Source organism: Penicillium angulare (genome assembly GCF_028827245.1).
Source record: "Penicillium angulare strain IBT 27051 chromosome Unknown utg000012l_segment0_segment0, whole genome shotgun sequence".
Lineage (NCBI taxonomy): Eukaryota > Fungi > Ascomycota > Eurotiomycetes > Eurotiales > Aspergillaceae > Penicillium > Penicillium angulare.
The window spans coordinates 1,255,280-1,282,554 of NW_026623171.1; the positions used below are offsets into that span (position 1 = coordinate 1,255,280).

The 27,275-nt window shown below is 47.5% G+C and overlaps 10 protein-coding genes across 10 annotated transcripts; 7 read left to right on the forward strand and 3 right to left on the reverse strand.

The window, feature by feature from the left end:
- Positions 1–9: 9 nt before the first annotated feature.
- Positions 10–1,614, reverse strand: N7478_013126 (transcription factor domain-containing protein; the record flags this gene model as incomplete). The annotated part of the gene is made up of 3 exons (XM_056929336.1): positions 10–314; positions 372–658; positions 713–1,614. The coding sequence occupies 3 exons, from the start codon at positions 1,612–1,614 to the stop codon at positions 10–12; spliced, it is 1,494 nt and encodes a 497-aa protein (XP_056772698.1).
- A 790-nt stretch (positions 1,615–2,404) lies between these two features.
- On the reverse strand, positions 2,405–4,445 carry N7478_013127 (uncharacterized protein; the record flags this gene model as incomplete). Its single annotated transcript, XM_056929337.1, has 2 exons — positions 2,405–3,487; positions 3,579–4,445. 2 exons carry the CDS (start codon positions 4,443–4,445, stop codon positions 2,405–2,407), a joined length of 1,950 nt encoding a protein of 649 aa, XP_056772699.1.
- Positions 4,446–5,964: 1,519 nt separating this feature from the next.
- Positions 5,965–6,279, forward strand: N7478_013128 (uncharacterized protein; the record flags this gene model as incomplete). The annotated part of the gene is made up of 1 exon (XM_056929338.1): positions 5,965–6,279. The coding sequence occupies one exon, from the start codon at positions 5,965–5,967 to the stop codon at positions 6,277–6,279; it is 315 nt and encodes a 104-aa protein (XP_056772700.1).
- Positions 6,280–6,633: 354 nt separating this feature from the next.
- N7478_013129 (tetratricopeptide repeat protein) lies at positions 6,634–8,182 on the forward strand (the record flags this gene model as incomplete). The annotated part of the gene is made up of 4 exons (XM_056929339.1): positions 6,634–7,115; positions 7,177–7,502; positions 7,829–7,882; positions 8,010–8,182. The coding sequence occupies 4 exons, from the start codon at positions 6,634–6,636 to the stop codon at positions 8,180–8,182; spliced, it is 1,035 nt and encodes a 344-aa protein (XP_056772701.1).
- Positions 8,183–9,485: 1,303 nt separating this feature from the next.
- On the forward strand, positions 9,486–11,175 carry N7478_013130 (rhomboid family membrane protein; the record flags this gene model as incomplete). Its single annotated transcript, XM_056929340.1, has 3 exons — positions 9,486–9,942; positions 10,019–11,043; positions 11,110–11,175. The coding sequence occupies 3 exons, from the start codon at positions 9,486–9,488 to the stop codon at positions 11,173–11,175; spliced, it is 1,548 nt and encodes a 515-aa protein (XP_056772702.1).
- Positions 11,176–11,748: 573 nt separating this feature from the next.
- On the forward strand, positions 11,749–13,489 carry N7478_013131 (DHHC family palmitoyltransferase; the record flags this gene model as incomplete). The annotated part of the gene is made up of 2 exons (XM_056929341.1): positions 11,749–11,938; positions 12,027–13,489. The coding sequence occupies 2 exons, from the start codon at positions 11,749–11,751 to the stop codon at positions 13,487–13,489; spliced, it is 1,653 nt and encodes a 550-aa protein (XP_056772703.1).
- A 1,183-nt stretch (positions 13,490–14,672) lies between these two features.
- Positions 14,673–16,280, forward strand: N7478_013132 (GMC family oxidoreductase; the record flags this gene model as incomplete). Its single annotated transcript, XM_056929342.1, has 1 exon — positions 14,673–16,280. The coding sequence occupies one exon, from the start codon at positions 14,673–14,675 to the stop codon at positions 16,278–16,280; it is 1,608 nt and encodes a 535-aa protein (XP_056772704.1).
- Positions 16,281–16,566: 286 nt separating this feature from the next.
- Positions 16,567–17,538, forward strand: N7478_013133 (ubiquitin-conjugating enzyme E2; the record flags this gene model as incomplete). Its single annotated transcript, XM_056929343.1, has 1 exon — positions 16,567–17,538. The coding sequence occupies one exon, from the start codon at positions 16,567–16,569 to the stop codon at positions 17,536–17,538; it is 972 nt and encodes a 323-aa protein (XP_056772705.1).
- Positions 17,539–17,995: 457 nt separating this feature from the next.
- On the reverse strand, positions 17,996–23,648 carry N7478_013134 (uncharacterized protein; the record flags this gene model as incomplete). Its single annotated transcript, XM_056929344.1, has 3 exons — positions 17,996–21,774; positions 21,837–23,354; positions 23,582–23,648. 3 exons carry the CDS (start codon positions 23,646–23,648, stop codon positions 17,996–17,998), a joined length of 5,364 nt encoding a protein of 1,787 aa, XP_056772706.1.
- Positions 23,649–25,032: 1,384 nt separating this feature from the next.
- N7478_013135 (uncharacterized protein) lies at positions 25,033–26,612 on the forward strand (the record flags this gene model as incomplete). The annotated part of the gene is made up of 6 exons (XM_056929345.1): positions 25,033–25,294; positions 25,368–25,486; positions 25,559–25,620; positions 25,672–25,697; positions 25,758–26,107; positions 26,169–26,612. 6 exons carry the CDS (start codon positions 25,033–25,035, stop codon positions 26,610–26,612), a joined length of 1,263 nt encoding a protein of 420 aa, XP_056772707.1.
- Positions 26,613–27,275: the final 663 nt, after the last annotated feature.

The window sequence follows — 27,275 nt, forward strand, 5'->3', positions numbered from 1 at the left end:
AACGCTATTTCACGTTGTGCTTTGATGACACCATTGTATAAAGTCGTTAAGATTACCCAATTCATCGGTTGCTGTGTTATTGAGATAGGCAAACCCCTGTTCAGGATTGTTGGCGATGTCCAATGTAGCAGTTAGCAGCCACCATAGCTCCTCGGCATGTTTAGGGTATCCGAGATGTAGGAATTGTTTTTGGTCTAGGGAATCTATCACTGAATCCCAGATTCGCTTCCAATTTTTCGCTCCCCTGAAGATTGTGTCAAAGGGGAGGAATTTGAGAAGACCAGTCCGAGTTTGGAAGGCCAGGGAGCTCAATGCTATTGACAGGAAATGTTAGCGTTTTTAACAGCGATATAGGAGAGTTATGAAAATACCGTATATTAAAATCAAAAGGTCCTCCGGAGATAAGGACTGACTCCATGGAATCAGTGGCTCTGTTTCAGAAGCCTCAAGTAACTGGGTTACAACATCTTTAAGAGGAGGTATTGTGTGTTCATTTGATTGCGTCGCGGCAATTTTAGCAAAAGTCGCTGCATCTTCAGCCTCCCACAGTTCGGCAGGCCATGGCAAATGACAGTCCATTTCAAAAATCGATAATGCTGGATGATTTTTGAAACAAACAGTAAGAAATCCATCCGCCAAGAAGACCCAGCAGGCAATTCTATACAGAGAAGTTAACAGGTAGGCACATGATTTTGATCAACCACAAACATACCGTATGCAAACTTCTTCTGCGACTAGAATATTCCACGTTCGATCGTCATGTGCCTTCGGGGCTGTTCCTCGCTTGAGCTGGAATATACCCAATGACCGAATAGTCGACACCAAGCATGGATGTCGCATAATGCGAATACGCCGTCTGGTTGCCATATCATCTCGACCAAACTGGAGCATTTCCATGATAAGAGCACCTTGAATCAATTGAACAGTGGGTAGGATATATCTAGGATCCTTAGATGATTGGGTAGTCGTCAGATTCAGGATTTTGCGAAATATGTACTCTTCTGCCACATCGAAGATCAATGGCGAGAGGGATATGCCATCCAGCGGGGTTGCATACGATGCGCCCGCGAGAAAGATTGCAAGAAGAAGCGGATTTGAAACATTGCCAGGATCGAATGTTGGGAAATGGACGATCGGTAGATGCCAATGGAGGGTTTGGAAGAAAGCTGAGATGAAGGTCGAAATATTAGGTACCCCGAATAATGCAGTAAGTTCCATCATATCAAGAATTCGTGGAGACTCTGTTGTCCCGGATGCCATGGATTTCGATGTTTCGACCAGCTCAGTCGTCAAATCAGTCAATTGGTTGGAGAGTTTAGAAGGGAAAAGGACATCGGATGAATACTGAGAAAGAAGGGAATCATCTATAGTGGAGGGAAGCAAGAAAGAAAATTCAGGTCCTTGAAGACTCTCCGATAAACTTGAAGTTGAAAATGGCTCAGATGGCACAAGGGCATTTTCCAGATGAGAATATATGGACTCCAGATTTCTTCGCATAGAAAACTTGGCAGTCTCTCCAATAGCGAGCCTATCTTTCTTAACAGAGGGACTGGCAAAATGCTGCAAAAAGAAAAAGGGACCACTATTTCTAGGCGTTGTACGCGGTGCAGTCATAGATAAAGATGGTGGAAGTTTCGTTAGTGAAGAAGGTCCCGTGGACGTTGGTGAGGATTGTTGGATCCCAAAGGTACATTGTCGACCAATGGCTTCACAGCGAGAACAGGGCGATTTTCTATCGCATGCCGCTTTCGCCGCGAAGCATGTATCGCATGATTGACGTTTTCTTCCTGGCTTTGCTGCAGGAGGAAGTGGCTGGTCATGCTTCTTTGCGCATAGCTTGGTATGTCTTCGGGTGACCTCGCTTTGGGCAGAGTTAATCACGGAGTACTGCGGAGGCAACCAGTAAATTTACCTACGGCTTCAAAAAAGATTTTTTGCAGAATGGACAGCTGGAAGCAGGCTGTTGCGTATCTATAAGTCATTCGTCAGCTTGGACGAGGTCACATCAATATTTACAGATGGGCTGGCGTACGGGTAGCCTCGTGGCGATGAAGGTGTGTCTTCCTCTGGTATATTTTGTCGCATTGTGAACACTTGAACATGATGCAAAATCCTCTCACTCCGAGCAACTCGAGGACATTATTTATACTTACGCATCAAATGATAGACATGCAGTCCTTTCGACAGATGTAGTTGTGTGGTGAATGGGTGATGTGCTTCGGGATTCCGCGATGCCGGGAATCGTGAGGAGAAGGGGCGCTAAACCAAAACGGGTGATAAATTGTAGTGTGCAGTGTGAAGAATGTAGAGAAATATAAGGTATAAAATATCATGTCACGTTGTTTGAATAAATTGAGAGTCGTATTTGCGGGGCCATAGGTATCCAATAAAACAGCTAAAGTATCTAGTTCCAACCCTCGGTCGCTTGACGAATCTCCTCGGCCTTCTTCTCATCTGCTTCTGAGAACTTTGCCAAGTCTGCATCGTCTGTGCCAAATGCCTCACCAATTACATCTTCGATTTGATCAATCGTGAGACCAATCAGTCCTACGGAACGAGAGAGTCCAACTTGAGACATTTCTTCTCCAACAGCCGACTCAACGATCCCATCGCCTCCCTTGGAAGTGAGGTCTGCCTCAAAAGTATGGAATAGAATTCGAAGTGGACTGAGTACTTGGCTGCGGAAAAACAAAACAGTTTTCTCAAGCTGAAGCTGGTCTCGAAGGGGAGACGAGAGCAGCAGGAAGTATAGATTCAGCGCGGAGTGAATGGCGGGGCCATCCGTCTGCGTTAACCTGATCCAGCTGTCGATGAGCTTGGACGATGCAGCAGTATTAATCGATTGGAAAAGCAGCGGGAAGATGGTCCAAAAGTAAATCGGATCGTGGAATACCGTGTCAGATACGGTAGTCCCAATAATCTCATCTTTCAACCATGACACGGCGCTGTCCCTAGCAGATTGCAAACGAGAGTCTTCTAAAATTTCTCGAATAAGTTTAAATCGGGTAACTGCAGATTGATGACTGTGCACAATGCCCGCCGGAATTTGGCGCACGATAGCATAGTCCTTGGTAGAAGTGCAGCCTGTTAAAGTAATGACGAAGTCTTTAAACTCGGTCTCCGTGGAGGATGCCGCAATTGGTCCTTGTAAGGAGTATACGGTTAATGCCAAGAGAGAGTCTATAAGAGCCTGGGGCTGTCCATATGCGACTTCATCCAAGGTGTCGGTCTCTCCAAGGAAACGCTTGTAGATTGAAGACAGGTCAGGGAACACAGGTATTTTGGGTACAGGTTGACCTGAGGCAAATAAAGTGGCGCCTGCAGTACGAGCCGCAAGTAGCAAAAGCGAACCATGGCGTTCTAGTGGAATCTCATCTGCGTTGGTAGGAGGCTCCTCAAAGTCCAATGGTTGAATTTGATCGTCAGGGGATCGTTTAATGATATCTAAAAGATCAGTGGAATCAATGCCAACGTCTCGCGACAAAGCCTAAAATGACAGACAGCATCAGTATTCCCTTCCTTCCCTTGCGTGGTTTTTTGTAGAATGATTTCCGAGTGGGGTTTGAAAATTCACGTACCACTATCTTTCCAATGATCATATCACGTTCCTTGAGCTCTTTTGTCAATGAATATGCTTGCGTCTGGGACTGTTCTGGCAGCTTCAGTGCTGGATAAAAATGTTCCTGCATTCGAACAGTCCAAGACAGGCCTGAATCCATTGGGTCTGAGTGACTCAGCAAATAAACCTTCAGTACCTCGATGAGGCCGAATTGGATAAACTTTTCAACCAACGAGGCTTCATTGTCTCCCGCTGGCGATGGTGCTGCCACCTCTGCTTCTGGATCTGGGGCAGAGCCAGAAATAGAGTTAACTCGTAGAACAGTCGACTGGCTATTGGTTCGTGGAGGAGGCGCAGGTCTCTTGTTTGGTGATATATCTCTTAGGAATTCGAGGAGGGCTAGGGTGGTCTCATCGCTCGGCATAGAGGTGTATGCTTCGAGGGCGGCTTGTAGCGAAGTCGCAACGAATCGGCTTGGAGATTTGGTTTTAATGCGAGTATGCAGCTCAGAGAGCATTGCTAGTAGGCAGTTGAATTGGGAAACGTGCAGCGGAAGGGGTTTGGCGTCCACGGATTCGTCGTCGTCGAGATCCTCGTCGTCCGGCTGCAGGTGCATGAGGGCTTCTGATACCCGCAAGATCACCTCTCGAGGGTTTCCTAATCTTGCTACATCGTGAAGACACTCTGTTGAAGCCGGCAGCATGGGCAGAAGTAGCTTGACAAGGTCCCAGCCGATATTGGTGGTTAATTTCTCATCTTGCAAGAGGCGGTGCAGCAATGGCAGACGGTCGGGAGTCAGTTGGTATTCAAGAATTGTCAGATAGGTGAGATAGTCGGTTGCCGGAGGCAATGTTTTAACGAGCGGATTTTCAGCGTCGGGGTCCATAATGCGAATTGTATGTACAGATTGAGTTGTTGAGGCTGCGTTGAAATGGCGCGCGGGGAAGAGCGGGACAGGAGAAATGACATCACAGCGGTTAAGCCACTGGTGGCGGTGGCTTGTATCAAAGGGGAATCCAGATAGCCAGAGAGGTTCAAGTTGGTAGTAAGTATAGTAAATTAATTATGAGTATGAAATTATATAATAAAGAATAACTCATAAGTAGTAAGTAGTAAGTAATAGCCATAATAAATAATAGCAAGTGATAATAAGATCAAAGCATACTACTTCCAGGCACCAGGCACCAAAACCCGAGCCCGGATGTACCTGGTACTAGCCTCATATAGCATAGTACTATGCCAATACTATTTCAAGATCTGCACAATTTATGTACCGAGTACTTCTATCCTTCGGTCTTGGACAGCGTCATCACTTCCAGCCTCTGTATACATAGTATAGATCTACAGTGATATCCCTCCACCTTTATATAGTTCTGGTGAAGCCCTTAGTTCTGAATTATATAATACTTTCCCCCAAACTTCTTTCCACCCAGTTCCCTAATGTTATTGGCCCAACATCCCAGTATAGTTTTGACACACAGAATTATGCATCCGCGCACCGACCATCGATTTCGGCCTTGGGTCCGAGAGCGCATCGATCCGCTTTTCGACACAGCCCTATCTGTCCAAGTGGTTGAAGTTATTTAGAAATGTATAGAGAGCACTTATGGAGAGTGTCAACGTGCCATAGATCATAGATCGAAACTCTTGCGGGTTTTCCACTAATAGGTTCTCGGAGACTGAAATTCCGGGCAGCCAAATCTGCGACCAGCTTTGGACTTAAAAGGCAAGTAAACTTCTGGGCGAAGAAGACACCCCCGTCTTCCCTGCCGACTTCTCCGATGGCCGAATGAATTATCGCTTCGTTTTTTTCTCTCCTTTTTTTTCTTTGTTAGAAATCAAACCCCCTCGGCCTTGATTTCGCATACTTTCTCTCTCGTTTTGTCTTTAATTTAACCTCCTGTTTAATTTGGTTCTCCAGGCCTTCTTTCCTTTTTTATACTCTTTAGTTCGTGCTTGGTTGTCTCCCCTCGAGGATACATTGATCCCTGAAGTCTCTATAGATCGCGTCTTCTAGGTTCGTTTACGAGGCTAGTGCGCCTCTGTGTCCAACTGGCATCACTATCAAAAACATGGGAGATTTTAACTCAGACTAGGTTCCGTATACCTGGCTCTGCGCGGCACTCTCCCGGAAGGGACACGAGGACGAGGCGGTTCGAACACACATACATCGAATGAAGAAAGGGATACCATCCCCCTTCCATATGCGATTTCAGTGATTATCGTGACTAGCAGCCGCCGTCGCATGTCTATCTACATCGCACAATGGCGACCGAGATACAATCCTTCTATACCTTCGGTACCTCGACGTATGTGCCCCATGCATCACTGGCAATGGACGAGTTGATTAGCAAATACTCGTCCTATACGGCCGCCAGCGCTCCATCTACGTTGCACAACAAACGATGCAGTCCGTTCCAACGCCTGGTTCATCGCGTGTGCGACTCGAGTACTACCGGTATGAGGTCACTTTCGGTATCTATGTCATGACTGCGAGCGAGAAATGGGTCACCAATACTATCGTTTTGACTGTGTTGATACTTCTACTGTGGGCACTTGTCCTATACTTTCCATCGTTGCTGTACACCAAGCTGAGTCGCCTGGTGTGGCTGTTGACTGGTCATAATAGCCAGGGAGTCAGTACAGTCTTGCGCATTCTCGATAAGTACGACAATCCATCAACGCCTATAGCCATCGCTAAACATGCCATTGCCTCTTAGCAGGCTCTCTTTCATGGCCTGGGAAATCGCTTTGTGTTCTCCGTTATATATACAGGATGGATCGAAATCAGCTTCATCATTTCCTCACAGATATTGTTTCTCGAACCTCTTTCGAAACACTCAATACCAGTTTCTAGAAAGCCCTCAAACAGGTGAAATGAAGAAGTTTAGGCAATTTATCTATGAATTGTGAAATCTATATCTGCTTACATAAGCTACACACACGTGCCCCTCATCCCGCATTAGCGCGAGAATCAGCCTCAGCCCCGAGTCACTTAATAGGGTGTTTTCTTCACTTTTCCTTTATTTTTCCTTCATCTCTTCTCAGTAATCCCATACCCCCTGATTCCTGCCATGTTTAACAACTCAACAACATCTCCAGTCCTCGACTGCTCAGACAGCCCCCTTTCAATAACCGGCAACGTCATCGGGATCCTAACCTTTGTCTACGCCATCTTCATAACACTTTTGTATCGCTCCAAAACCTTGATCAAAGCAAAGGATGAGAGCAAGAGATTCTACATACGAGCGGAAAGAATGCATAGTTCGCTTGTAGAGGCACAAAAACGACTGGAGGCTTATTTCTCTACACTTGATTTGAGTATGAACCCAGAGATTGGATTGCTACTAGAAGATGCCAGGTACTGGGCTTTTCAGTATAAGCAAGGCCTGCTAAGTAAACCGGGATATAAACCAACAGAGACCGAGAGGCGTCGTGAGTCGATTGCTATGAAAGGATCCTATCTTTTTACAAAGGAAGATATGGATAAGGTCGTTGAAGGCATGTTGCAAACTCGAGCTACACTCGATGGGACATATCAGGTCCTTTTAAACAGGTGCGATCTGATGGAAAACTTGCGACATTGAGCATTACCAACTAACTAACTGTTTCATCAGCATGATCGTCGATGAGGTCCGAGAACAGAAAACCCTGTTTGAAGTGCAATCTCAGAGTCTCTCAAAGCAGAGGGCTATGATCTTAAATATCATGGGTGCACTTAATTTAGAACCCCCAGCGGATTCAACCTCGATGGATTCACCCCCCAAACCTGAGCTTTCGCAGAAGAAAATCTCTATTAATATGTCCGAGATGTACCTACAACCGTTAGGCAAGGAGAACAAGAAACGGCCGTCCCAAAGATCTATAGAAGCTCTTCGATCCGAGCGGCCTCCACTCTGTGGCTGTGGTCAATCGTATACATCCGACCAGAGCGGCAACCCCTGTATGTGTTCGGAATCATTCGGCGAAGCGTATTTTGATCTAGAAGAAGGGTTATGGCTGAAATCTTCCCCTCCTGGTACTAAAGTCTATTTTGATGAAAACAGAGGAAGATGGCTTAAAGACTTTACCGTACCTGGTAAAATTAGTTCGCCCTTTATGTTAAGATTAAAGAGGACGTTTACTCTACGCAAAATGTTTTCTGAATGAACTTCGCTTGGCCCACAGGACATGGGACAACTTCATGTATCGACATAGTGTAGATGTCTTAGCCCGCTACAGCCTAGTACAGCGAGTGCAAGGAGAGTGGCCTGGTACTGCAATGCATAGCCTGGTTCAATGGCGGGCAATTCGTCGCGACCAAAATCAACAATGGCATTGGTGGTACACCATATTTGTACTTGCTGCATGCTCTTAGATTGTGGGAGATCATCAGCCACAGTTACGTCGGCATCTTATTTTGCATCTCCGGATGTGAGGGATATTGATTTGAACTGTACTAGCATTACAGAAATTGGAGAGATTTTCACCTGGAGAACACTGGCAAGGGTACACTATGATGAAGGCCGTTGGGAAGAGGCCGAGCAGCTCGAGATGCAGGTGATGGAAACTCGCAAGACGAAGCTCGGCGAGGACTATCCCGACACGCTTGCTAGTATGGCTAATCTCGCTTTGGGCCTGTGAGGTGCCAGTATTCTCTGCAAGAGTATTACAAGTAATTTATAGAATCTTCTATCACGTGACAGTGACTTTCAATACCATTCAGTATTTGCAACTGAATAAAGTCCGAGATGGATTAGCGTGTTTCGGAATAGGTTCGAGAAAGATTCTATGAGAGCAGAGTGGTGAAACTAATTACGATCCATCCTGTACCCCCATCATGATAGCGCTGTGCTGTTTTGTCTCGCTCCATGGAGGGTTCGGCCTTCAAGTTACCCTGCAAGCAAGGACTACTTTGTCTGCACGCTTTATGAGTGGTCCTGGCAGGCACATCAAAGCAGATGGCTGCAGTGAATGCCACCTGTTCCTGTGAATTGAGGACTCCTTCGTTACTCTTTTTCTTTTTTATTCTTAATTCCTCCCATATCACCTTCGGCGTTTTATCTCTTATTTATCCCTCCCTCCCTCTGATGGTAGGAACAACGAACCATTTCATGGCGGTATCATCTTCGCCCTACAGACCTTTCATCACGCGCATTGCCCTTACTTGGCGCGGCCGATGATACATGAGCACAACGAACAAGGCTCGATTCATTTTTTCCCTTTCAGGGAAGAATACCCTGACACAAGACACAGCTTGGTTAGATACATAGGACCATTGGGCCTTATTGCTTCCCAACCTCCTAATACCTTAATGTCAAATGTTTATCACTCATTTTATTTCATACTACGTAAGCGCCCTTCGTGTTCTGCGGTCAGGGCTTAAATAACGTGTGCTTGGCATTGTGGCTGAGATTAAGGCTCTACGTACGGGTCGCTGAACAACACACTACGCGCGGGCCCAGGCCTAATTATGATCGACTCTCTAGTTATGGGAAAACAGGCGTAGAATGGACTGTTAACTATGGGATAATGCTGGATTATCATTATATAAATATTAAACAAAGTTCGTCTGACTTCAAAAATACTTTTAAGAATAATAATTCTAATTGAATAGTCTCGAGTTTATGACTTGTAAGGTTGTCAATAATCTACATACTCCATAGTGTGAAACCCCATAATGACGATACGCGCGGCTGTGTTGATCGAACCAAAAATAACTTCCACATTAATGTGACTGCCTGTCTTTTTCTTCTTCTCCCTTCAATACTTCTTCATCCTTCATTCATTTTGATTCTGTCCATTCTCAGTTAAGGGCTTTCCGGTCTTTCATTCGTCTTCACTCTTTAAACCCTTCTTTTCCTCCCTCTCCACACTTGACGAAATTTCGCGGCCCTGGACCCCCGATCGCTCCATCCCCTCCACCAAGCCTCGGCAACCGCCCAACATGGCCGCCAATGAATACTACCACTCGAATATCCCCAGTCCGCCGAGCTATGATCAGGCAAATCCAGGAAGACTAGATCATGCAACCCCCGCGCCTTCGGAACATGGGTTCGCCGCCCCCAGCCTCTCCAACCGCGACGACCTTTCCGCCCCCTATCACAACCGCGAAAGTCAACAATCATTTGCATCAGAGCATGGGGCTTACACGGGAGCCGGTCAAGGAGGAAACGATCATTACGCAGAGAATATCCCGCTGAAGGCGCAAACCCAGCTCGGAAACAATCCAGAGTGGATGCAACAGACGCAATACCCACCCTCACCAGGGGGGTTAGAAGATTCACGACAGCGGGGGCAGAATGGACGCAAGAAATCGTTTTTTAAGCGCAAGCATCCTTATGTGACTTGGTTATTGACGTTAATTCAAGTCATTGTCTTCATTGTGGAGCTAGTAAAGTCTGGTACGTGGAAATGCTCGAGACATGATTCTTTTCAACGTGAACCAGCCAAGCTAACTGGTTTTCTTCGTTATTTTAGCTCAGCTTACTGGCTCGCCCATTGAAACTAAACCTAGCTTTAACCCGATGATCGGTCCTTCTGCGTATGTTCAAATCTACATTGGCGCGCGCTACGATCCTTGTATGAAGAATATCCCAAACATCCAAGACGCAAACACAACCATCGCCTTTCCTTGTCCAAATGCCACAAGTACCGTGTCCGAGTGTACCCTTTCTCAGGCCTGTGGCTTCGGTGGTGTACCCAATCCTCACCCAGGTGGTACTCTGGACGAGACCCCCGCGCCGAACCAGTGGTTCCGGTTCATCATTCCGATATTCATTCACGCGGGATTCATTCACATCGGATGTAATCTACTAGTTCAATTGACCATGGGATCGGAAATGGAATTGATGGTCGGTATTTGGCGATATACACTCACCTATTTTGCTAGTGGTATATTCGGGTTCGTGTTGGGTGGAAATTACGCCGCGCAAGGACAGCCTAGTGACGGCTGCTCGGGTGCTCTCTTCGGAATACTCGCTCTTTATTTACTCGATCTATTATATGACTGGCAGAACCGCCCGTCTCCTTGGGTGGAACTGATCATCATGGTCCTGGGAGTGGCCATATCGTTCGTACTTGGTCTTCTCCCGGGACTTGATAACTTCTCTCATATCGGAGGCTTCACTATGGGTCTCGCGCTTGGCTTGACAATCATGCGATCCCCTAATGCTCTCCGTGAACGCATTGGTCTAGCGCGTCAGCCCTACGTCGCTATGAGCGGCGGTGCTGGCCCGTCTGTCCCAGTTCACCGGAAGACCACTTCCTTCGTGGAGTTCTTCAAGGGCAAGAAAAGCAATACAGGGAACGGCGACATGGGTGAGCCCAGTGAGCCTAGAGGTCCCTTGGCATTCTTTAAGGGCCGAAAGCCGCTGTGGTGGGCCTGGTGGATTGTTCGTGCCGGTGCTTTGGTTGCCGTCCTCGTCGGATTTATTTTACTCATTATTGATTTCTACAAATACCCTTCTTCAAACTGCTCTTGGTGTTACCGATTGAGCTGCTTGGTATGTGATAACCCTCAGCCACCATCTTTCTACTTGAACACATTCACTAACTATGCTTTTCTATAGCCTGTCAATGGTTGGTGCGAAGAAGGTAATATAGAGATTACCAACCAAACATCTAGCGGCTCTTAAGCGGCTTTATCTATTCTTTGATCTATGACTCTGGACGTTGGTTAGCTCTGCCGATATGAGGCATGAGAACTGTAAATAAAATTGAATATATTGTATAGATGCCGATGCCGCAATGTATCATTGCAAGTTCTCTCCAGTAAACATTCATTGGGCCTTACATTTGCGCTCAAAATCGGTCTTATTGACCACTGCTATTACGAGCCTTGTTCAATTTGGCTCTTTAAACATTGCAAGATGTACATGTATAAAGTAATGCTACTGATTATACATCATTCCCCCAGGAACGAACCACTATCTGGGGCTCCACTTAACCTAAAAATACACAAGGACAATTATGGGTGGCTGAGCCCAAAGTGGCTGAGTCAGGACGGCTTACGCAGCACATGAAGGCATCAAGGTTCCAGCGCCGAGAAAGAGGCGAGCCTCATCAAGAAGTCGTTCATTCGACCATGCGGGTCTCTCTTTGAACAGATCAATATCTAATACAGCATTTGCAACGAACGAAACGCCTGTGCCTTTACAGATGTACCTAGCCGTCCCTTAGGGATCGCGCTACCCGATCAAGCTTAAATCATGGCCACCCTGGCCTCGTCTCCTCCTACATCACCGTCATGGCCGAAACGACGTTCTAGAGCTTGGGCACTACGCTGTGAGCGATACTGCTGTGCGATAGCGGGCTGTTTTCCGCTCGCATTTGTCTATGGCCTCACAACTTGGGCAGTTTGGGTGGAAGCTAGTCTTGGAGTCAAAGGGTCAGAGAATAGTAAATGGATTGGTATGGTTGACCTATTTGGTCTAACATTATATGATATTCGAACATGATCACTGATGTTTTCTGTCCGTTTTTGCAGGTATACCCAGCACATTCCTTAGTCTGCTCTTATACATCGCTCTTAACGCTTCGTATACCTATGCCGTGTTCACCGATCCCGGATCTCCATTAACGACGCGCCGAGGAAATGATCGCCACAATTACAGTGCCCTGCCTGTATCGGAATACCCGGAGTTCACAACATACACCGTGAGTTCATCGGGGGGCTCACGATTCTGCAAGAAATGCCAATGTCCCAAGCCGGACCGTGCTCATCACTGCTCAACATGTAAACGCTGCGTGCTAAAGATGGATCACCACTGCCCCTGGCTGGCAACCTGCGTGGGATTGTACAACTACAAAGCCTTCCTTCTATTTTTGATCTACACATCTCTCTTCTGTTGGGTCTGCTTCGCTGTCGCCGGTACATGGACGTGGCAGGAGGTATTAAATGACACCGTCTACATGGACAATTTCCTTCCCATCAACGTGGTCCTCCTCACAATACTTGGTGGAATCATTGGGCTAGTCCTAAGTGGATTTACAGCATGGCATATCAGTCTTGCTGTCCGCGGGACAACAACCATCGAATGTCTAGAGAAAACGCGATATGTCTCTCCACTGCGCAAAGCATTATCCCGGCCGCGCCCCGGCAACAACCAATCCGGCGGAGCCAACGAACACAATGGCGATCCCTCCCAGGAAAGCTTCGCTCACCGACTACAAGGATACGGAAACCAGATCATCGATGCGCATGCCAATGCGATTCCCGGCGTGACCCGCGCTGAAGAAGGCGAGGAACGACTCTCTCCAGCGCCGTACGGCCCAGGCCAAGGCCCAGGGTTCCACAGTTCCACTCAAAACTCTCATTCCAACACAAACAACCTTACACCAGCACAGCAAGCGCTTTCTCGCTCATACGCGGAGATGGAGCGCCAGCGCGAACACGATAGGTACCAAGAGTATCTCAACGAGGAAGATAGTGAAAAAACACCCAGCGCATTCGATCATGGTTGGCGCGGGAACCTCGCCCACCTATTTGGTGATCGCCCACTTCTCTGGTTCATTCCCGTCTGCACTACAACCGGCGACGGATGGCGCTGGGAACCAAGCCAGCGATTCCTCGAAGCACGTGAACGTCTTCGTGTCAACCGCGAACAAGAAACTTACAACGAGCAACAATATTACAGAGATCTGTACCAGCGGAACATGGACAATAGTCACGCCTGGACTGGTGGAGCTGGACCTCCTGCTGGCACTGGTAGTTCACCAGCACCGACACAGCCCAATTGGATCGCTAGTCGTGGAAGACAAGATGCGCCCGAGCGTCCACCGACTAGTGTCTCTATGCAGACGCTTGCACCTGCGTCCCCACGGCCTAGACCTGGTGATAGCGATTTTGAGGATGAGCTTGATACCGAGGGGAATGGATTATTGGATCCAGAAGCAGCTAGCCGTCCGGCCCGGACACGGGAGAGGGATGAGTGGCGAGATTGGGAATAAATATTGTTTTCTTACGTTTCCCTCATTTTCCAAATTCATGGATTGAGACTTGATATGCATTATCTGGCGTTTGGGTCGGAAAGCGACGAAGCCATGTGCCATGAGGCCGAATGGGCATTTTAATGTATCATTAGTATTAGCAAACATATAACAGCCTTTTCATACATGGCTCAGATCGTTCTATCGCGCATTGCACCTAGCTCTTTATGAATTGCAACACCTGGGCATAGGTACGACCTCCGGCTCCATCGGTTTGGATAGCGTCCATCACCAGTGGGGTATATAATTTGACCAGCTCGCTATCTGAAAGGCACTTTCAGGTAATGAACGAAGCCTAATAAAGTCCTCTAACATTGTAAAAAGCGTCTAAAAAAGATATAAAAAACACAAAGAGTCCTTACAGGAATCAACAGCCTCTGGGGAATAACTAGGCGACGATTTCGTGAGGGATGCAAGGTGCGCAGTCGATCTGCCAGCTTGAAGGATCCCAGTTCCACCACAACATCGGACAGATAAGTTTGATGACTGGAACTATCCAGGGAAGACAAAATTCCGACAAAATTCTGCGCATCCGCAACCGACCACTGAATATATGATCATACACAGACTGGCTACTCGCCACATAGTTCTTTCAAGGGCTGAAGGGAAGGAATAGTTCCATGCGAACGTGAAAACAGACCCGAAGATAAGAATTATTGTAGCTCCTAGAAGGTCTGCTCTGATATCTGGAGTCAGGAAGCGGTCACTTCGTATGCGATTATAGGGTTTCATTCGAACAGGCCGGGAGCTCTCGAGACCTGTATGCACACTACATGCACACATGAAAAATAATTGGCTCATTTGCAATCACACATATTCACATTTAGAGGCTAATAGAGACTACTAGGAAGGGTTATGGTTGTTGAACTGAAGAACGTAATGGAATATGAGCCAATCTCGATTAATCGCAGCCTTACGCACAAAAGGCGGCTGTGCGTTATTTCTCTTTAGGTATAGATACATCAAATTTTGGGGGCCAATTTTCGGACAACGGACAACGACAGTAAATCCGGATTTAACTCCTTGCAGGATGTCCAATTTCTGTCTCGCCTACGTAATGTCGATTTAGTATAAAGTCTAGTCTCCGCGGCCCTGGGCGAAACCCACCAAGCATTCCAATTCCACCAGCAAAACAACACAGAACATGAGCGAATCCTATGAATATATCATCTGCGGCGGTGGTACTGTGGGATGTGTTCTCGCGTGTCGGCTCTCTCATGCCGGCCACAGTGTCCTAGTTGTCGAGGCTGGGCCAGAGGACTATAACGAGCAAATCATGAGTCCTGTCGCTGCTCCACACCTGCACGGCACTCAATTCGAATACAACATGATGACGGTCAAGCAGCCAGGACTGGGAAATCGTTCTGTTCCTAACCACGGAGGCAAACTTCTATCCGGATCTAGTGGCGTTAACTACGGTCTCTGGACACGCGGCCACTCAGTCGACTATGACGCCTGGGCTGAGTTAGTCGGGGACAATCGATGGAGCTATGAAAACATGCTCAAGTACTTCAAAGCGACACAGACTCACCACGATCCTAATGGTAGTCCAGAGAAGTATGGGTTTAGTGGCCCGATCGCGACAACAGCTGCTGCTCGAAAATACCCGCTTCGTGAAACCATCCGCGAGGCAATGCTGGCGGCCGGTCTGGAGTATAACCCAGATACAAACGGTGGCAGTCCCTTCGGCTTTGGCCCATTCACAGAAAACTGGAAAGATGCCCAGCGTCAACCAGCCAGCAAGGCGTACGACCTTTCAAAGGCTACCGTTTTGACAAACAGGGCGATCGCTCGTATTGAGTTCCATGAATCTAAGACGGCTACTGGTATTGTTCTATCCGATGGAACGAAATATACAGCAACGAAGGAAGTTCTTGTCACATGTGGTGCTCTCAAGACGCCTCAATTGCTGATGCTGTCTGGCATTGGTCCCCGGTCGCACCTTGCGGAGCATGATATTCCAACTATCGCAGATATTCCCGTCGGAGAGAACTATCACGATAAAATCTCAGCCACGTTCTTCTGGAAACTCAAGAACCCCGAGAACGGGTACGCACTAGGCTCTCCAGCTTTTAATAAGCCCGAGTTTCGGCATGGCAATCCTATGGAATGGGTTGCGACATTCCCTACTCCGCACGAGGAACTTGTCAAGGCCGCAGAGGTAGATAAGCTCGATCTAAAGGATCCATACCTCCAGGAACCCCGAGGCAATGTCGAGGTGATGATAGCCTACGCACCAATCGCTGGCGGGGGCTCCGAGTTCCGAGTTCCAATTGACGGAAAGCACATCAGTAGCCCTGTGGTGCTTCTCCTACCGACCAGTCGAGGCAATATTACGCTGGCTAGCACTGATCCTATGGCTGACCCGGTACTGAACCCGGACTATCTCGGCACAGAGACAGATCGTGCTGCGATGCGTGCTGGCATGCGGCTCGCTCTGCGGATAATGGAGGCTGACGTTGTGAGGGGTGTCGTCGAGGGCGAGACTCCGCCACCGGGTTACGAGCCACTTACTAGTGCATGCAGTGATTCGGACCTAGACCGGCGGATGCAGATTGTGGGGAGTAGCTTTTTCCAGAATGGAGGCACGGCCGCCATGGGTACAGTGGTTGACACCCAATGCCGGGTGAAGGGCGTCCAAAATCTGCGCGTTTGCGATGCTAGTGTTCTTCCTGTGCCAGTGGCGGGTCATTACCAGGCCCCGATGTATGCCTTTGGAGAAGCAGTGGCAGATATGCTGCTTGGACAGTAGTAGACATTTGTTTCTTCAAGGAAACTCGACCTTTGTTAGACAAAGTTGTTGCTTTCTATTAGTATGACGTTGTAGAAATAAACAATAAACAGTAACGACGCTATCTAGTTGTGCTATCGTCACGTGGTTCTCTCCACGAGTCAAGCCAGCCTGGCACTAAAAGGCGGTGCAGATCCATCGTGTCCTTATCATTATCCTTATCCTTATCGCCCCAACCTCCTCCACATCCAAACAAACACATTGCTTCAAATTGACACAAAACAGTGAGCAAAAGAAGTTCAAGAAGATGACCAGCCCCTCAACGAAACGTCTCCTCAAAGAATCAACCGACCTTCACAAAAATCCAAGCCCCTACTTTACCGCCTCACCAACAAGCGACTCAAACCTCCATGACTGGCACTTCACTATAACGGGACCGCCAAGTCCAACGCCCTACGCCGGCGGTCTTTATCATGGACGGATAACCTTTCCACCAACCTATCCACTTCGACCACCGAGCTTTCGATTCCTCACCCCGTCTGGCCGCTTTGAAACAAACCGCGAGATATGTCTAAGTATCTCAGGGCATCATGAGGAAACGTGGCAACCTGCGTGGGGAGTGCGGACAGCATTACTGGCTATTCGATCGGAGATCATGGGCGGGGAAAGCAAGGGACAGGTTGGTGGGATGGAGGGAAGTGAGGAAATGAGAAAGGAACTTGCGCGGGTTAGTGGACAGTGGTCTTGTCGAGAGTGTGGTGTTAGTAATGGGACGATCATGAAAGAGTGGTGGGATGTTTGTGCTGAACGGGGTGTTGAGGTTGATGATGAGGTCTTTACGGGGTCTGGAAGTAGACCTGAAAGTAATGGGACTGCAAATAAAACGAAGACTGAGAGTGTACCTACACCTGCTGTTGATGCGGCGGTGGAGAGCACGGCGCAACAGGATGATTCATCGTCGACAAATCACACCTCACCATCAAATGGAGAATCCCAAGCTGATATCCAGCCACGAATAGAAGCGCAATCACAAGCAGCTGCGCCGGTCGACACCGCGGTGCAATCGCAATTGCCCACTACAGGTGCAGCTCCAGCCTCTGTATCATCCCAATCCTTACAATCAACTGCACTGCAACATCGACCTGTGCCGGTATCCTCGACAACAGTACAGCCCTCTGAGCCTGCGAATAATCCATGGTTAGACAGGGCTATTGTGGCTGTTGTCCTTGCATTGATCCTCTTGATGTTACGGCGGACACTGGATGTCGACGATCTGTAAAGAGGCGTTATTATACCTTTCTGTCCGTGTTTTGCTTTCTCTTAGCTTTCTTTGATTCGTACATACAGCTTAGCGTTTATGGGTATAGTTGGTTTTGGCGTTTTCTACCGTTTTCATATTTTATAGATCATGTATTCTCTCAGCTAAGGAACTTCGGGCTCTAGTCTAAACACCTGGATGGCTTCAATTTTATCAAAACATTCTCTGTTTATCAATTTCTTGTAGCCCCAGGGCTTTTATAACATAGATTCCTGAGTGGGGTTGTAGTTTTAAATTGACCCGTTTCGAACTTATTGCATCTGATTGACAATATTTGAAGAAAGTCGGACTACGGAAGTATCAAATCAATTAAAACAACTCTCATACATTATTGGGCATAACCTAGCAAGCTAATAATACATGTACATCTCAAAAAACCTTGAAGTCATTCATGCGAATGATTCCCAAGATTCAAATTTCAAGTAGCTTCTGACTGGCTCAAAGCCAACCACCACCACTCCGCTAGTCTCCAGTTCGCCGGCACATTGTCAGACTTCCGCACGACCCCAACCTTGAGAAGCCAATCTTCGAGCAGAAGCTCAATTTCCCACTTCATCAAGCTCGGCTTACACATAGAAGCAATGCTATCCACCGAAACATCAGGTCGAAGAATGATAGATCCAAGTACCGCGGCAACGGACTTCTTCCACCACTCATGAATCAAACAGCCATGTACATCAAACCATAGCGGCATATGCCTTGAAGGTGGGGGTATTGGGGCAGGGGTAAGATTTACAAGGTCGAGAATCGGGTTGCCATATTGATATGACGACCGTGGGCGAACCTCCACCTCGAATCGAAGTCGGGATTTGTCCATCTGCCGCGTAAGATATCCACCATCCATGAGGCCGAATTTCTCCCGTGGAGGGTCAAGAGAGATGATGTCGAGATGGCCATGAGCGAAAAGTTCTTGGATGACAAGGGCATCGCCGTCACTGGCGTGATAGCTGATACGGAATACGCCATCTTTCTCGAGGGCAGGATCAAGGACTGTAGTCTTGAACTCTGCGGCTCGGGCGAGCTGATTACCGTCTATACCACGACGACGTTCGATGGACTGGTGGAAGACGTCATGCATCATGTAATTTCGTCCCGGGATAGCGCGGCCGCGGTTCGTGACGCAGATGACCCGTTCTGCTACGAGAGAATGAGCAGCGGTCGAGAGAAGAGAATCACCGAATGGCTTGAGCGTTTGGGCGGCGGCAGCAGCATTGTACCGATCTTCTGGTGTAGTGACATTGGCACGAACCCATGTTTTGGCCATCTCAAGTTGGACAAGGTCCGGTCTTTGCGGGCGCGGAGTTTCGTGAGGTTGCTCGATGACGAATGGCATACGGCCCATTAAGCGACGTCTATTGATAACAGTGATGTTACCCGATAGCGCATGTAGCTCCTCTTCAGTAGTCACGGGATCTTCACGAAGTTCAAAAATGCTGTCGAACTGTTCACGGGTTGCAGGAAGCGTGGGAGCCTTTTCAGATGTAGAAAACTCGAGCTCAATGCTGGCCCATTGAACCAGAGCTGGCCAATCATATTCTCGTAGGTCTGCAAAGTCGATCTGAGGCACATCACCTTTGTCGTACGCTTTGAGGTATCTCTCTTGGAAATCATGCTGCATCTTGTAAAGTTCCATCCGACTTTTGGCTAGTATGGATTTACCATACTGGACGACGTGGCCCGGATCACTATTGGGGAAAGCAAGCGTCACAAGGTCCCAATCCACAATCTTTCCATCAAGACCACCAGCTAAAGTTCGGACAGCAACAATAGCAACCATGTATCGTCGAATTACACCCTCTGGGAGTGGTTTGAGGTTAAGTCGGCGCCGAGGACGCTGTTCCACTGCCTTGCCTTCTGGGTCCTCCATTGTTGCGCGTTGGCGTTTATTGGGCTTGCGGCCATCCATTCCACGCGTTCTCATGGGTGATCTTTTGACAGGCGTGTCTGGCTCTGGCTGGTCGATGGCAAAACGAATTGAGCCCTCAATAGGTTCCGCGTGGAAATTCTTTTGGACGCTCTGCCCAATGAAAGCATGTTCTTCAACGACTGAATCAAGCATTGCCTCATGATCCAATTCCCATTGCATAATCAAGTCATTGGCTTGTGCAAATCTTTGGGCATATGCGGTGCTTTTGGCGGTCGAGTTTGTCAGCTCATCAGGCTGGCGTGCGAGTGCCGTGAGTTCACGAATAGGATTTCCAATATTGACATGGGATGAAGTGTCTGCAAAGTGACCAACTCTTCGATAGCCTCGGCGCTTGATAGATCCTGTGGCAAAAGTGCCCGTTCCAGGATGAAATATCTGACCAGGATTCATCACCATCGCCATTGCCTCGGGTATAGAAATCATGGGCAACATTCGAGGACGGCCAACGGCTTTTCCGATCTTCCTCGGCGGCGGCGTTTTCTTCTCCTGTCTCCTTGCGCCAACCGCTGTCGACTTCGGGCGAGATATGTGTGTTTTCGCCGCCTCAGATGTCTGGTCAGGTGCAGTAGTGATTCTCATTAATCGTCGGGCTGCTTGGTCCTTGTGTCGGTCCTCTCTCGCTTCACCCATCTGTTGGCCTTCATCTTCATCCTCATCGGATTCAGAATCTTGGTTCAGGGCCAATTTTCTGAGTAGTATTTTCTGAAGCACTCGCTCCTTTCGTTTTTCTTGTGCGCGAATTGAAGCAGGCATTGAGTGTATGTGAACGGTGGCAGTAGATACAGTTGGCAGCGCACCCTTGTGGGCACCATACCGGCTATACCCATGACTATGCCTGGAAACATTTTGATCCGTCTCCACGTGCGGTGAGAACGACTTTTTAGGATCGCGATCATGAAGCATGAGCTCCGATTGCATTTTCTTAATGAATGACTCATCAGGCGAGGTATCCGGTTTCCTCAGAATCGTCTTTGTGACAAAGGTGCCCTTGTCGTTCTTTCCACTAAAGGTGAATTGAAGAAGTTTACCGTCATCGACCAGATATTTGACTGCCGCGTTAACAGTTCGTCTGTCTGGCCTTTCTTTGCCCATCATTTTCATCCATTCAGTTGCAAATGCATACCAGAGCTCAATACCCGAGGGATATGCACCACCAGCCTTTTCCACGAGATCCATGATAATCCTTCTTCTGATAAACGGAATAGAACCTCCTCGGTCACTCGAAGCATGCTTTCTGGCGGATTCTTTGTCGGCGTTGGGTGTTTTTCTGACGGGTGTTATTGTCGGGTTTGGTGTTCTTATATTCGGAGGTCCCATGGATTTATCGGTCGACTTCTGTGATGGGCCTTCGATTGGTATGGCTTCTTGAGGCTCATTTTGATGTTGTCTCGGAGTTTGAAGCTGTGCCTCCTTCCCATTAACAGTGTCCGTTAATGATCCGTTTCTGCGGTACTTCGCTGGGGTTGCATCGGATGCAGCTTCATCAACGCTTGGCGCCGGAGATCGATTTGAGCCTGGGGCTGTCTGAGGAGTTTTATTCATCTTGTCTCTAGAGCCATCAACACGTGGTCGTTTCGTAGATCTTTCATCGGAGCGCTTGGGTCCATTGGAAATGATAGGATCTGCAGTCAAATTATGAGAATCTACAGGTGGTTGAGCTCTCTTGCCTCTTCTTGGATGTGTTGGACGTGTTGGAGTTGGATTCACAGCTTCCACGGGCGACGAAGGAACAATTGATACCATGGGATCTGGTGTAGACTCTTCGATTTGGAGTGTAGGGGGCTGTGTGGTAGCTTCATTGGATGCATCTGTATTATCTGAATCCTCGTCTGCTTCGGTAAACCAAGGCAAAGAAGACAATTTTGAGGATTTGAAGACCGCGATTCGACTTAGTTTTGGACGACCCTGTTTCTTTCCTGCCGGTCTACGTTTACCGTGGGGGGTAACATATATGCCTGGCGTCGGTTTTTCCATCACTAGGGCGTTGTATTCTGTCCACGTCTCATCCCAGCCCATTGCTTCGTATCTTTCCTTCGTGGGCAAGTTCTTGTACTTTTCATGCTTCGTCTGGTTTTGCTTTGGCCGCTGTGGGGTCACGTCCACGTTTATGCTGTTCTCATTGATTTCTGGGGGCTCAGAGGTCTCTCTTTTGAGCCCCTTCGGTGTGGGAGCCTGTGCGTCTTTTCTTGGACGGCCCAATTTGCGACTGCCGTTTGGTCGAGGTGAACGAGGCAAACTTTCTAAGGGGACGGTGCTGCCGGCTTGAATCCCTACTCCAACAGTTAACGACAATTTTATGTAAGAAATTTCACGACAAAATAGAGATACGTACGATATGAGCCATCCGCACCGTAGACGCCCATGGGATCTTTGCGGGTAAGGCTATAGTTGGGCGGCTTGCAGCTCGATATGCCTTCAAACAAGCTAACATTTCCATTCTTCAATAGATTTCGAGGCACGCTGTTGGAGATGAAGCCATATTCATCGACTGGAAATGAAGCATGAACAGGGGGAATCTTGACTTTAGAAGATTTTTGATTCTTGACTGGAAATTCAACAGCTTCCCAGAAAGCGCCACCCTGCTCGACCTTCTTGCCAAAGTTTCTTGCGGAATAATGCACATAGTGTATGATGGTCTTGCGTACGCCAGAATCCCGAACGAGCGCTAAATGGCGGAGATGAGGTGGCTGAGAAACTTGCCAGCAATCAGTCAAACGATGGGTCAGACTCTCAGATGATCTCTTGTAAAAGCGCCCAAAGCAAATACGATTGATCATATCGTTGGTGATTCCAGCTGTCCCAGCATTATCAATGACATCGAATATTTGATTCGACATACTTCTATCGGGAGTCCAGCTCGGAATGATACACCCAGATTGAACCACACCCATATTGATATCTTTTTCCCCGGCCTCCAGTTCCATCTCATCATCAGGATCTGCTATATTCTCTGCTCCCTTACTAATACTTTCATTGCTGTACTCGTAGAAACGATCAAAATCTTTCTCCGTGGGGTCCCTGAGCAATTCAACGCAGCTATGCATTGACTTGTATTGCGACTCAGCTGTCACTCGCCTGAGGACTCCAATTTGTTCCCATTTGCGAATAGCTCGGGAGAGAATTCTGGAGTACCAAAGTTCGGTGAACCCCAAGGTTTCCTTTAGATCGTTACGACCGATGATCCCATTTTCACTGGTTCTTAGGATATCAAACAAGCGGTTGGTGAAATCATGAAAATCGAGCATGTGGTTGTCGTCTGCCGTCTGCCCCCCAGGTTTCTCAGTGGTAGGTGTGTTCAAGAATTGACGATGGGTCAGGAGGCTGGTTCGTGAACCTCTTACGTGGACAGCGCGCTTATCGACGTAGCCTTTTGTGGCTAAAGAGTCCGTTCTCTTAGGGACTGATCGCTTGTCTTGACCGCTCAGCCTAATCAACTCGATCTGGGAGATTCCACTAGATTTCCTGATGGCAATGATGGAGAGCAATGCAAATTCAGACGCCGGAAGTTTGTTCTCATCGGGCTCGTGGCCAGCGACTGCATACCAAGTTCTCTCTTTGGAAACATAAACTCGGGCGGTCGATGGAGTAGATTCTTCTGGCTCGTTTTCAGTTGATTGGTTTGCTTCATTTGCGTCTTTATCGCCAGCTTTGTCGAGGCTTTTCACCTGGTCGAGAGTGAGGTGGTTCAACTCATTATTCTCGCCAACTGACACCTCAGGGTTGCGTGTTAGCCATGACCAGACCTTGAACTGAAAGCGATAGTCCACATTTTGATGTCTCTGAGGGTCAGCATCTTTGGAAGATTGGTAAAATGAGTCAATAGATGTCAAGACCTCTGACACGGTCGCGCCTGGAGATGGGTTAGCTCGTATTAAATGATACAATTGTAATATGTGCAGAATTAGGCTATAATTTCACACGTGCATATTGAACGATGCAAATTTTCTTACTTCCTGCAAGAGCCAGGATACTTGAAAGCTGAGCTTGATATGCGTTCTCCAGCTAATGCAAGGCGACGAGGGAAAGTATAGAGCCCAAACTGGGTAAAGTGGGTCTGAGAGCTCGAGCTATACGCACCTTGGCTGCCGCAAAGCGCGACCTCATTTAGCAAGAAGTCGATTAACTCTTGCAGGCCACGCGCCATGATCAGTCCATAACAAATTGAGGATTGATGGGAAACGAATCAATAGGCGCGTCGAGACAAGAGCGCAGAAAAGAATGATGGAGGGATAGAATTTGAAGAAGGAAAGACTGTGAATCGAACTCGCGCCACCTTCATTTCCCGCTTATCAGCAAAGTTTTTCCTCCTATCTACACGTGATACACCCTTTGTTTGGTGTCTTCAAATTTAGGCGAATAAGGCTCATAGGCAACCAACTTAACTAAGTTATGTACTCTGCATATCTTTGTGACTTCATCATGAAAGTACAAAATAAAATATTATCATCCTGCATGAAAAGTCCGGAGATAGGATACTATATAGTACAATTTCTAAAGCGATCCACATGATAGACCGTTAAGAACCTGCCCATTCAAGACCCCGGGAGGCTGTTATTTCATCTGGGCGTGTGTGCTCCCGAGTACTCCATACCCAGGCTTCCTATACAGTATCTACAGAGTCATTCAATGGGTGGCTCATGAATACGCCGAAATTATATATATTATAAGCGCTGTACTAGCACAACATTCCAACAAAATAACGAACGACAGAAAACTGTATGTATAGTACACCGCAAGTACAAAACAAAGTAAACATCAGCAGAGCCAGAACTAGAACCGGATTGTTTGGCTGGGATCGGCGTCCGAGCTAACTCGGGAAGGCCCACGTCCCAAACATCTCGATTTCCTGTTTTTCTATGCATCTCACCTGGGCATACGTCTGGCAATCTAGTAGCTAGGGATAACGCGTCCCCCACTGTTTTGACTCCATTGTGACATCGATGCAGTCTACCATCATTAATACTATAGATGTTCCCAGATATCCCGCTCCTCCCTTACTGCAAATATCACAGATTGTGAGCAGATTGTGAAGTCTCGACCTTCTTCGTATTCGTACTTTTAACACCCGTAGACTACAAGGCTTACGAGGCTATGCGCATGAATACTGTATTATGAAGAGTTCAATGATGTCAAACATTCATAATAATTCAAAAGATAAAGATCAGCATCTTCGGGGAATTCTAGGAACAAGAATCGAAACAAAATATAGAAACTACACTTTCATATTTCCCAGTGATGAATTTATTTCATGCATGACATCACGGGCGAACTTACGTCAAGGTACTTCCTCTGCCATAGTAAAATGTATGAGGACGTAAGTACCTCCCCCCTCAGCCGTCGTTTCCGGCGCCGCAACTAGAAAATCCCGTTTTGGCTAAGACACCGTGATCATCTTATTTCTGTTCTTTAGTCTTTTTTGAACCTTTTCTTCCTTTTTCTTTTGCCTCCTAATTCGATTCGACTCGAAATTCTTATCCAAACAATACACCATGTCCTAATCGCTGTTATTTGAAAATCTGTACCGAACAATGAACACTCAACCCGTTTCCCCTGGAAACATCGAACCATCCCCAAATTCGCGTCCTCCGCCACCTATCGCCACGCTGATGGACGACCCCGAGGAAGCACCTGTGCCTGTGCATAATGAGCCCCCTCCACTGCCCTACTCATTACACACCCGGAAGAAGTCCATCGCCTTTTTCTGGACTATATTTATTCTGGATACGTTGGGCCAACCGGTCGCGTTGTATTGGGGACTGTGGTATGGCACTGACTTATCGCACAATCTGGGTATGTTGAGGAACTTGATATCAGGCAGAGAAGGACTCCGAGGCGGGGGATTTGAGCTAATATTTGACGGCAGTGTTTTCCATCGTTACGGCTTGTTTAGGAGGTATCTCTGTTTTCGAATACTTCTACCGACTACACCACCTTTTCCGCAAGAACTCGCGAGCTCGACCATTGAATGCGCGGGTATCACGGGTATGCAATGACCATACAAGGGAGGGGGGGAGAGACAAAGAAGACTCGGGCGCATGCTGACAACCTTCACAGCTGGACTTCTTTCACATAAACTTCACTATCGTCTGGCTGATTCTTGCCGTCGAGCTGATTGTGTAAGTGGTGCTCATCAACTTGCTCACGATACGAAGCTAATAATATCCCAGTGGAACGGTACCTCAAGAGCCATATGGTTAGACATCTCTCGAATCAACCCACGAATTGAATCCTAATCGCTAACTATTGAACCCAGTCCGTCTTGTCGCCATGGTCCTCCCAACAGTGATGTTCTACTTTGGAATCGTTCATCTCTCCCTCGATATCCTCCGCATGGCCGGCTACAAAGCCCCTTTCCGCATCTCATCCACACCCAAAGGCTCCGCAATGCCAACAGCTCTATACGCTCTAATCGAGGATGTTGTCGCCGTCGACGGCGGTGGCGGTCAAATGTATCGCTACGCCCTTCGAACCCGATACCTCTCCAGTCCATACTTCCGACGCATGCTCTTTGAAATGAACTGTTTCTGGAGTGGAGGGTCAATCATCTGCGCAGCCGCAATAACAGCAGTCATCTTCACCGTTTCAGAACCCGTTGCATTCACAGTACGTCAAATTTCCCATTCTTTACGCAGCTTTTTAGATCAAACTGACGTCATTCTCACAGCTGGGCTGGTCCCTCCCCTTCGCCTGGGCTTTGATATGGACCGCTATTACGATTCCCTGGGTCCAAAGTGACCTTCGTCGTGAAAAGAAGGCTTGGGCGGAAAATAGAGGCCAGGGCGGAATCCCTTGGGTCGACGATATCACTGCGCCATCGGATCGAACACGTTTCGCTTCCGTACATGCGCGGATACCTTATCCGTGGAGAGAAAAGCAAACCGCACCGTCTACGCCATCGGTTGATGGTGCGGAATGTGCGGATGGTGCCTCACATGATCGTCACAATGGCGTTGATGCTGCGGCTGCGGCTTTGGAAGGTAAACCTGAGCGTGGGCATGATCATGCCAATGATGATAGTGCTACTAATGGGATTGAACGGAAAATCAAAGAGACATCTCATGACGCAAATAACACAACAACAAATGATCAGGCGAGTCATCAATCTTGAAAGCCAGGAGAGAATATACAGGCCATCTACTCTTAATTTTGTAACAACTCATGACTTGATTTTTTTGTTTGGAGTCAGGTGATTTATTGATTTTATAACGTTTGAATAGCCAGATCAGCGATTCTTTTACCTCCTTTTTGTTTTGTACTTGTTCTATTTTGGTTGCCATTTGCATATTGGTTCACAGTTTCCAAATTACTTATAGAGGGAACCTAGCAGGCGAAAAGATTGGTGCCGTGCTCGTTATGTTATGATTTCAAAAATTCCAGCTGTATATAGATACCCTTTGATATTTCTGACAGTGATGTATTCATATCCTAAGAATTGAAGTTTCCAAGTCATTATGTAGACCAAGCGATTAATGTGCCTACATTCACATCGCGTGCATGGTCGTGAAGTTCTAGAAAGAACTCAACGTTCAACAAGTAATTGAACTCTGGAAAGTAGGAGCATTTCTATGGTAATAGAAGAGGAAAATTTGGGTATCAAGATCGCCGCTTCTTTGCCGCAGCAGTAGGAAAAGGTTTATATGAGTTATAGAATCAATAAACAGTAACCTCCACTCCTTCTATGCATGCAAGAGCCAATGACGAACCGAGATATAGAGCGATATAAAAACAATGGGGAAAGGAAGTGCAAGAAGAAAACGAAGCGAAGAAAGTT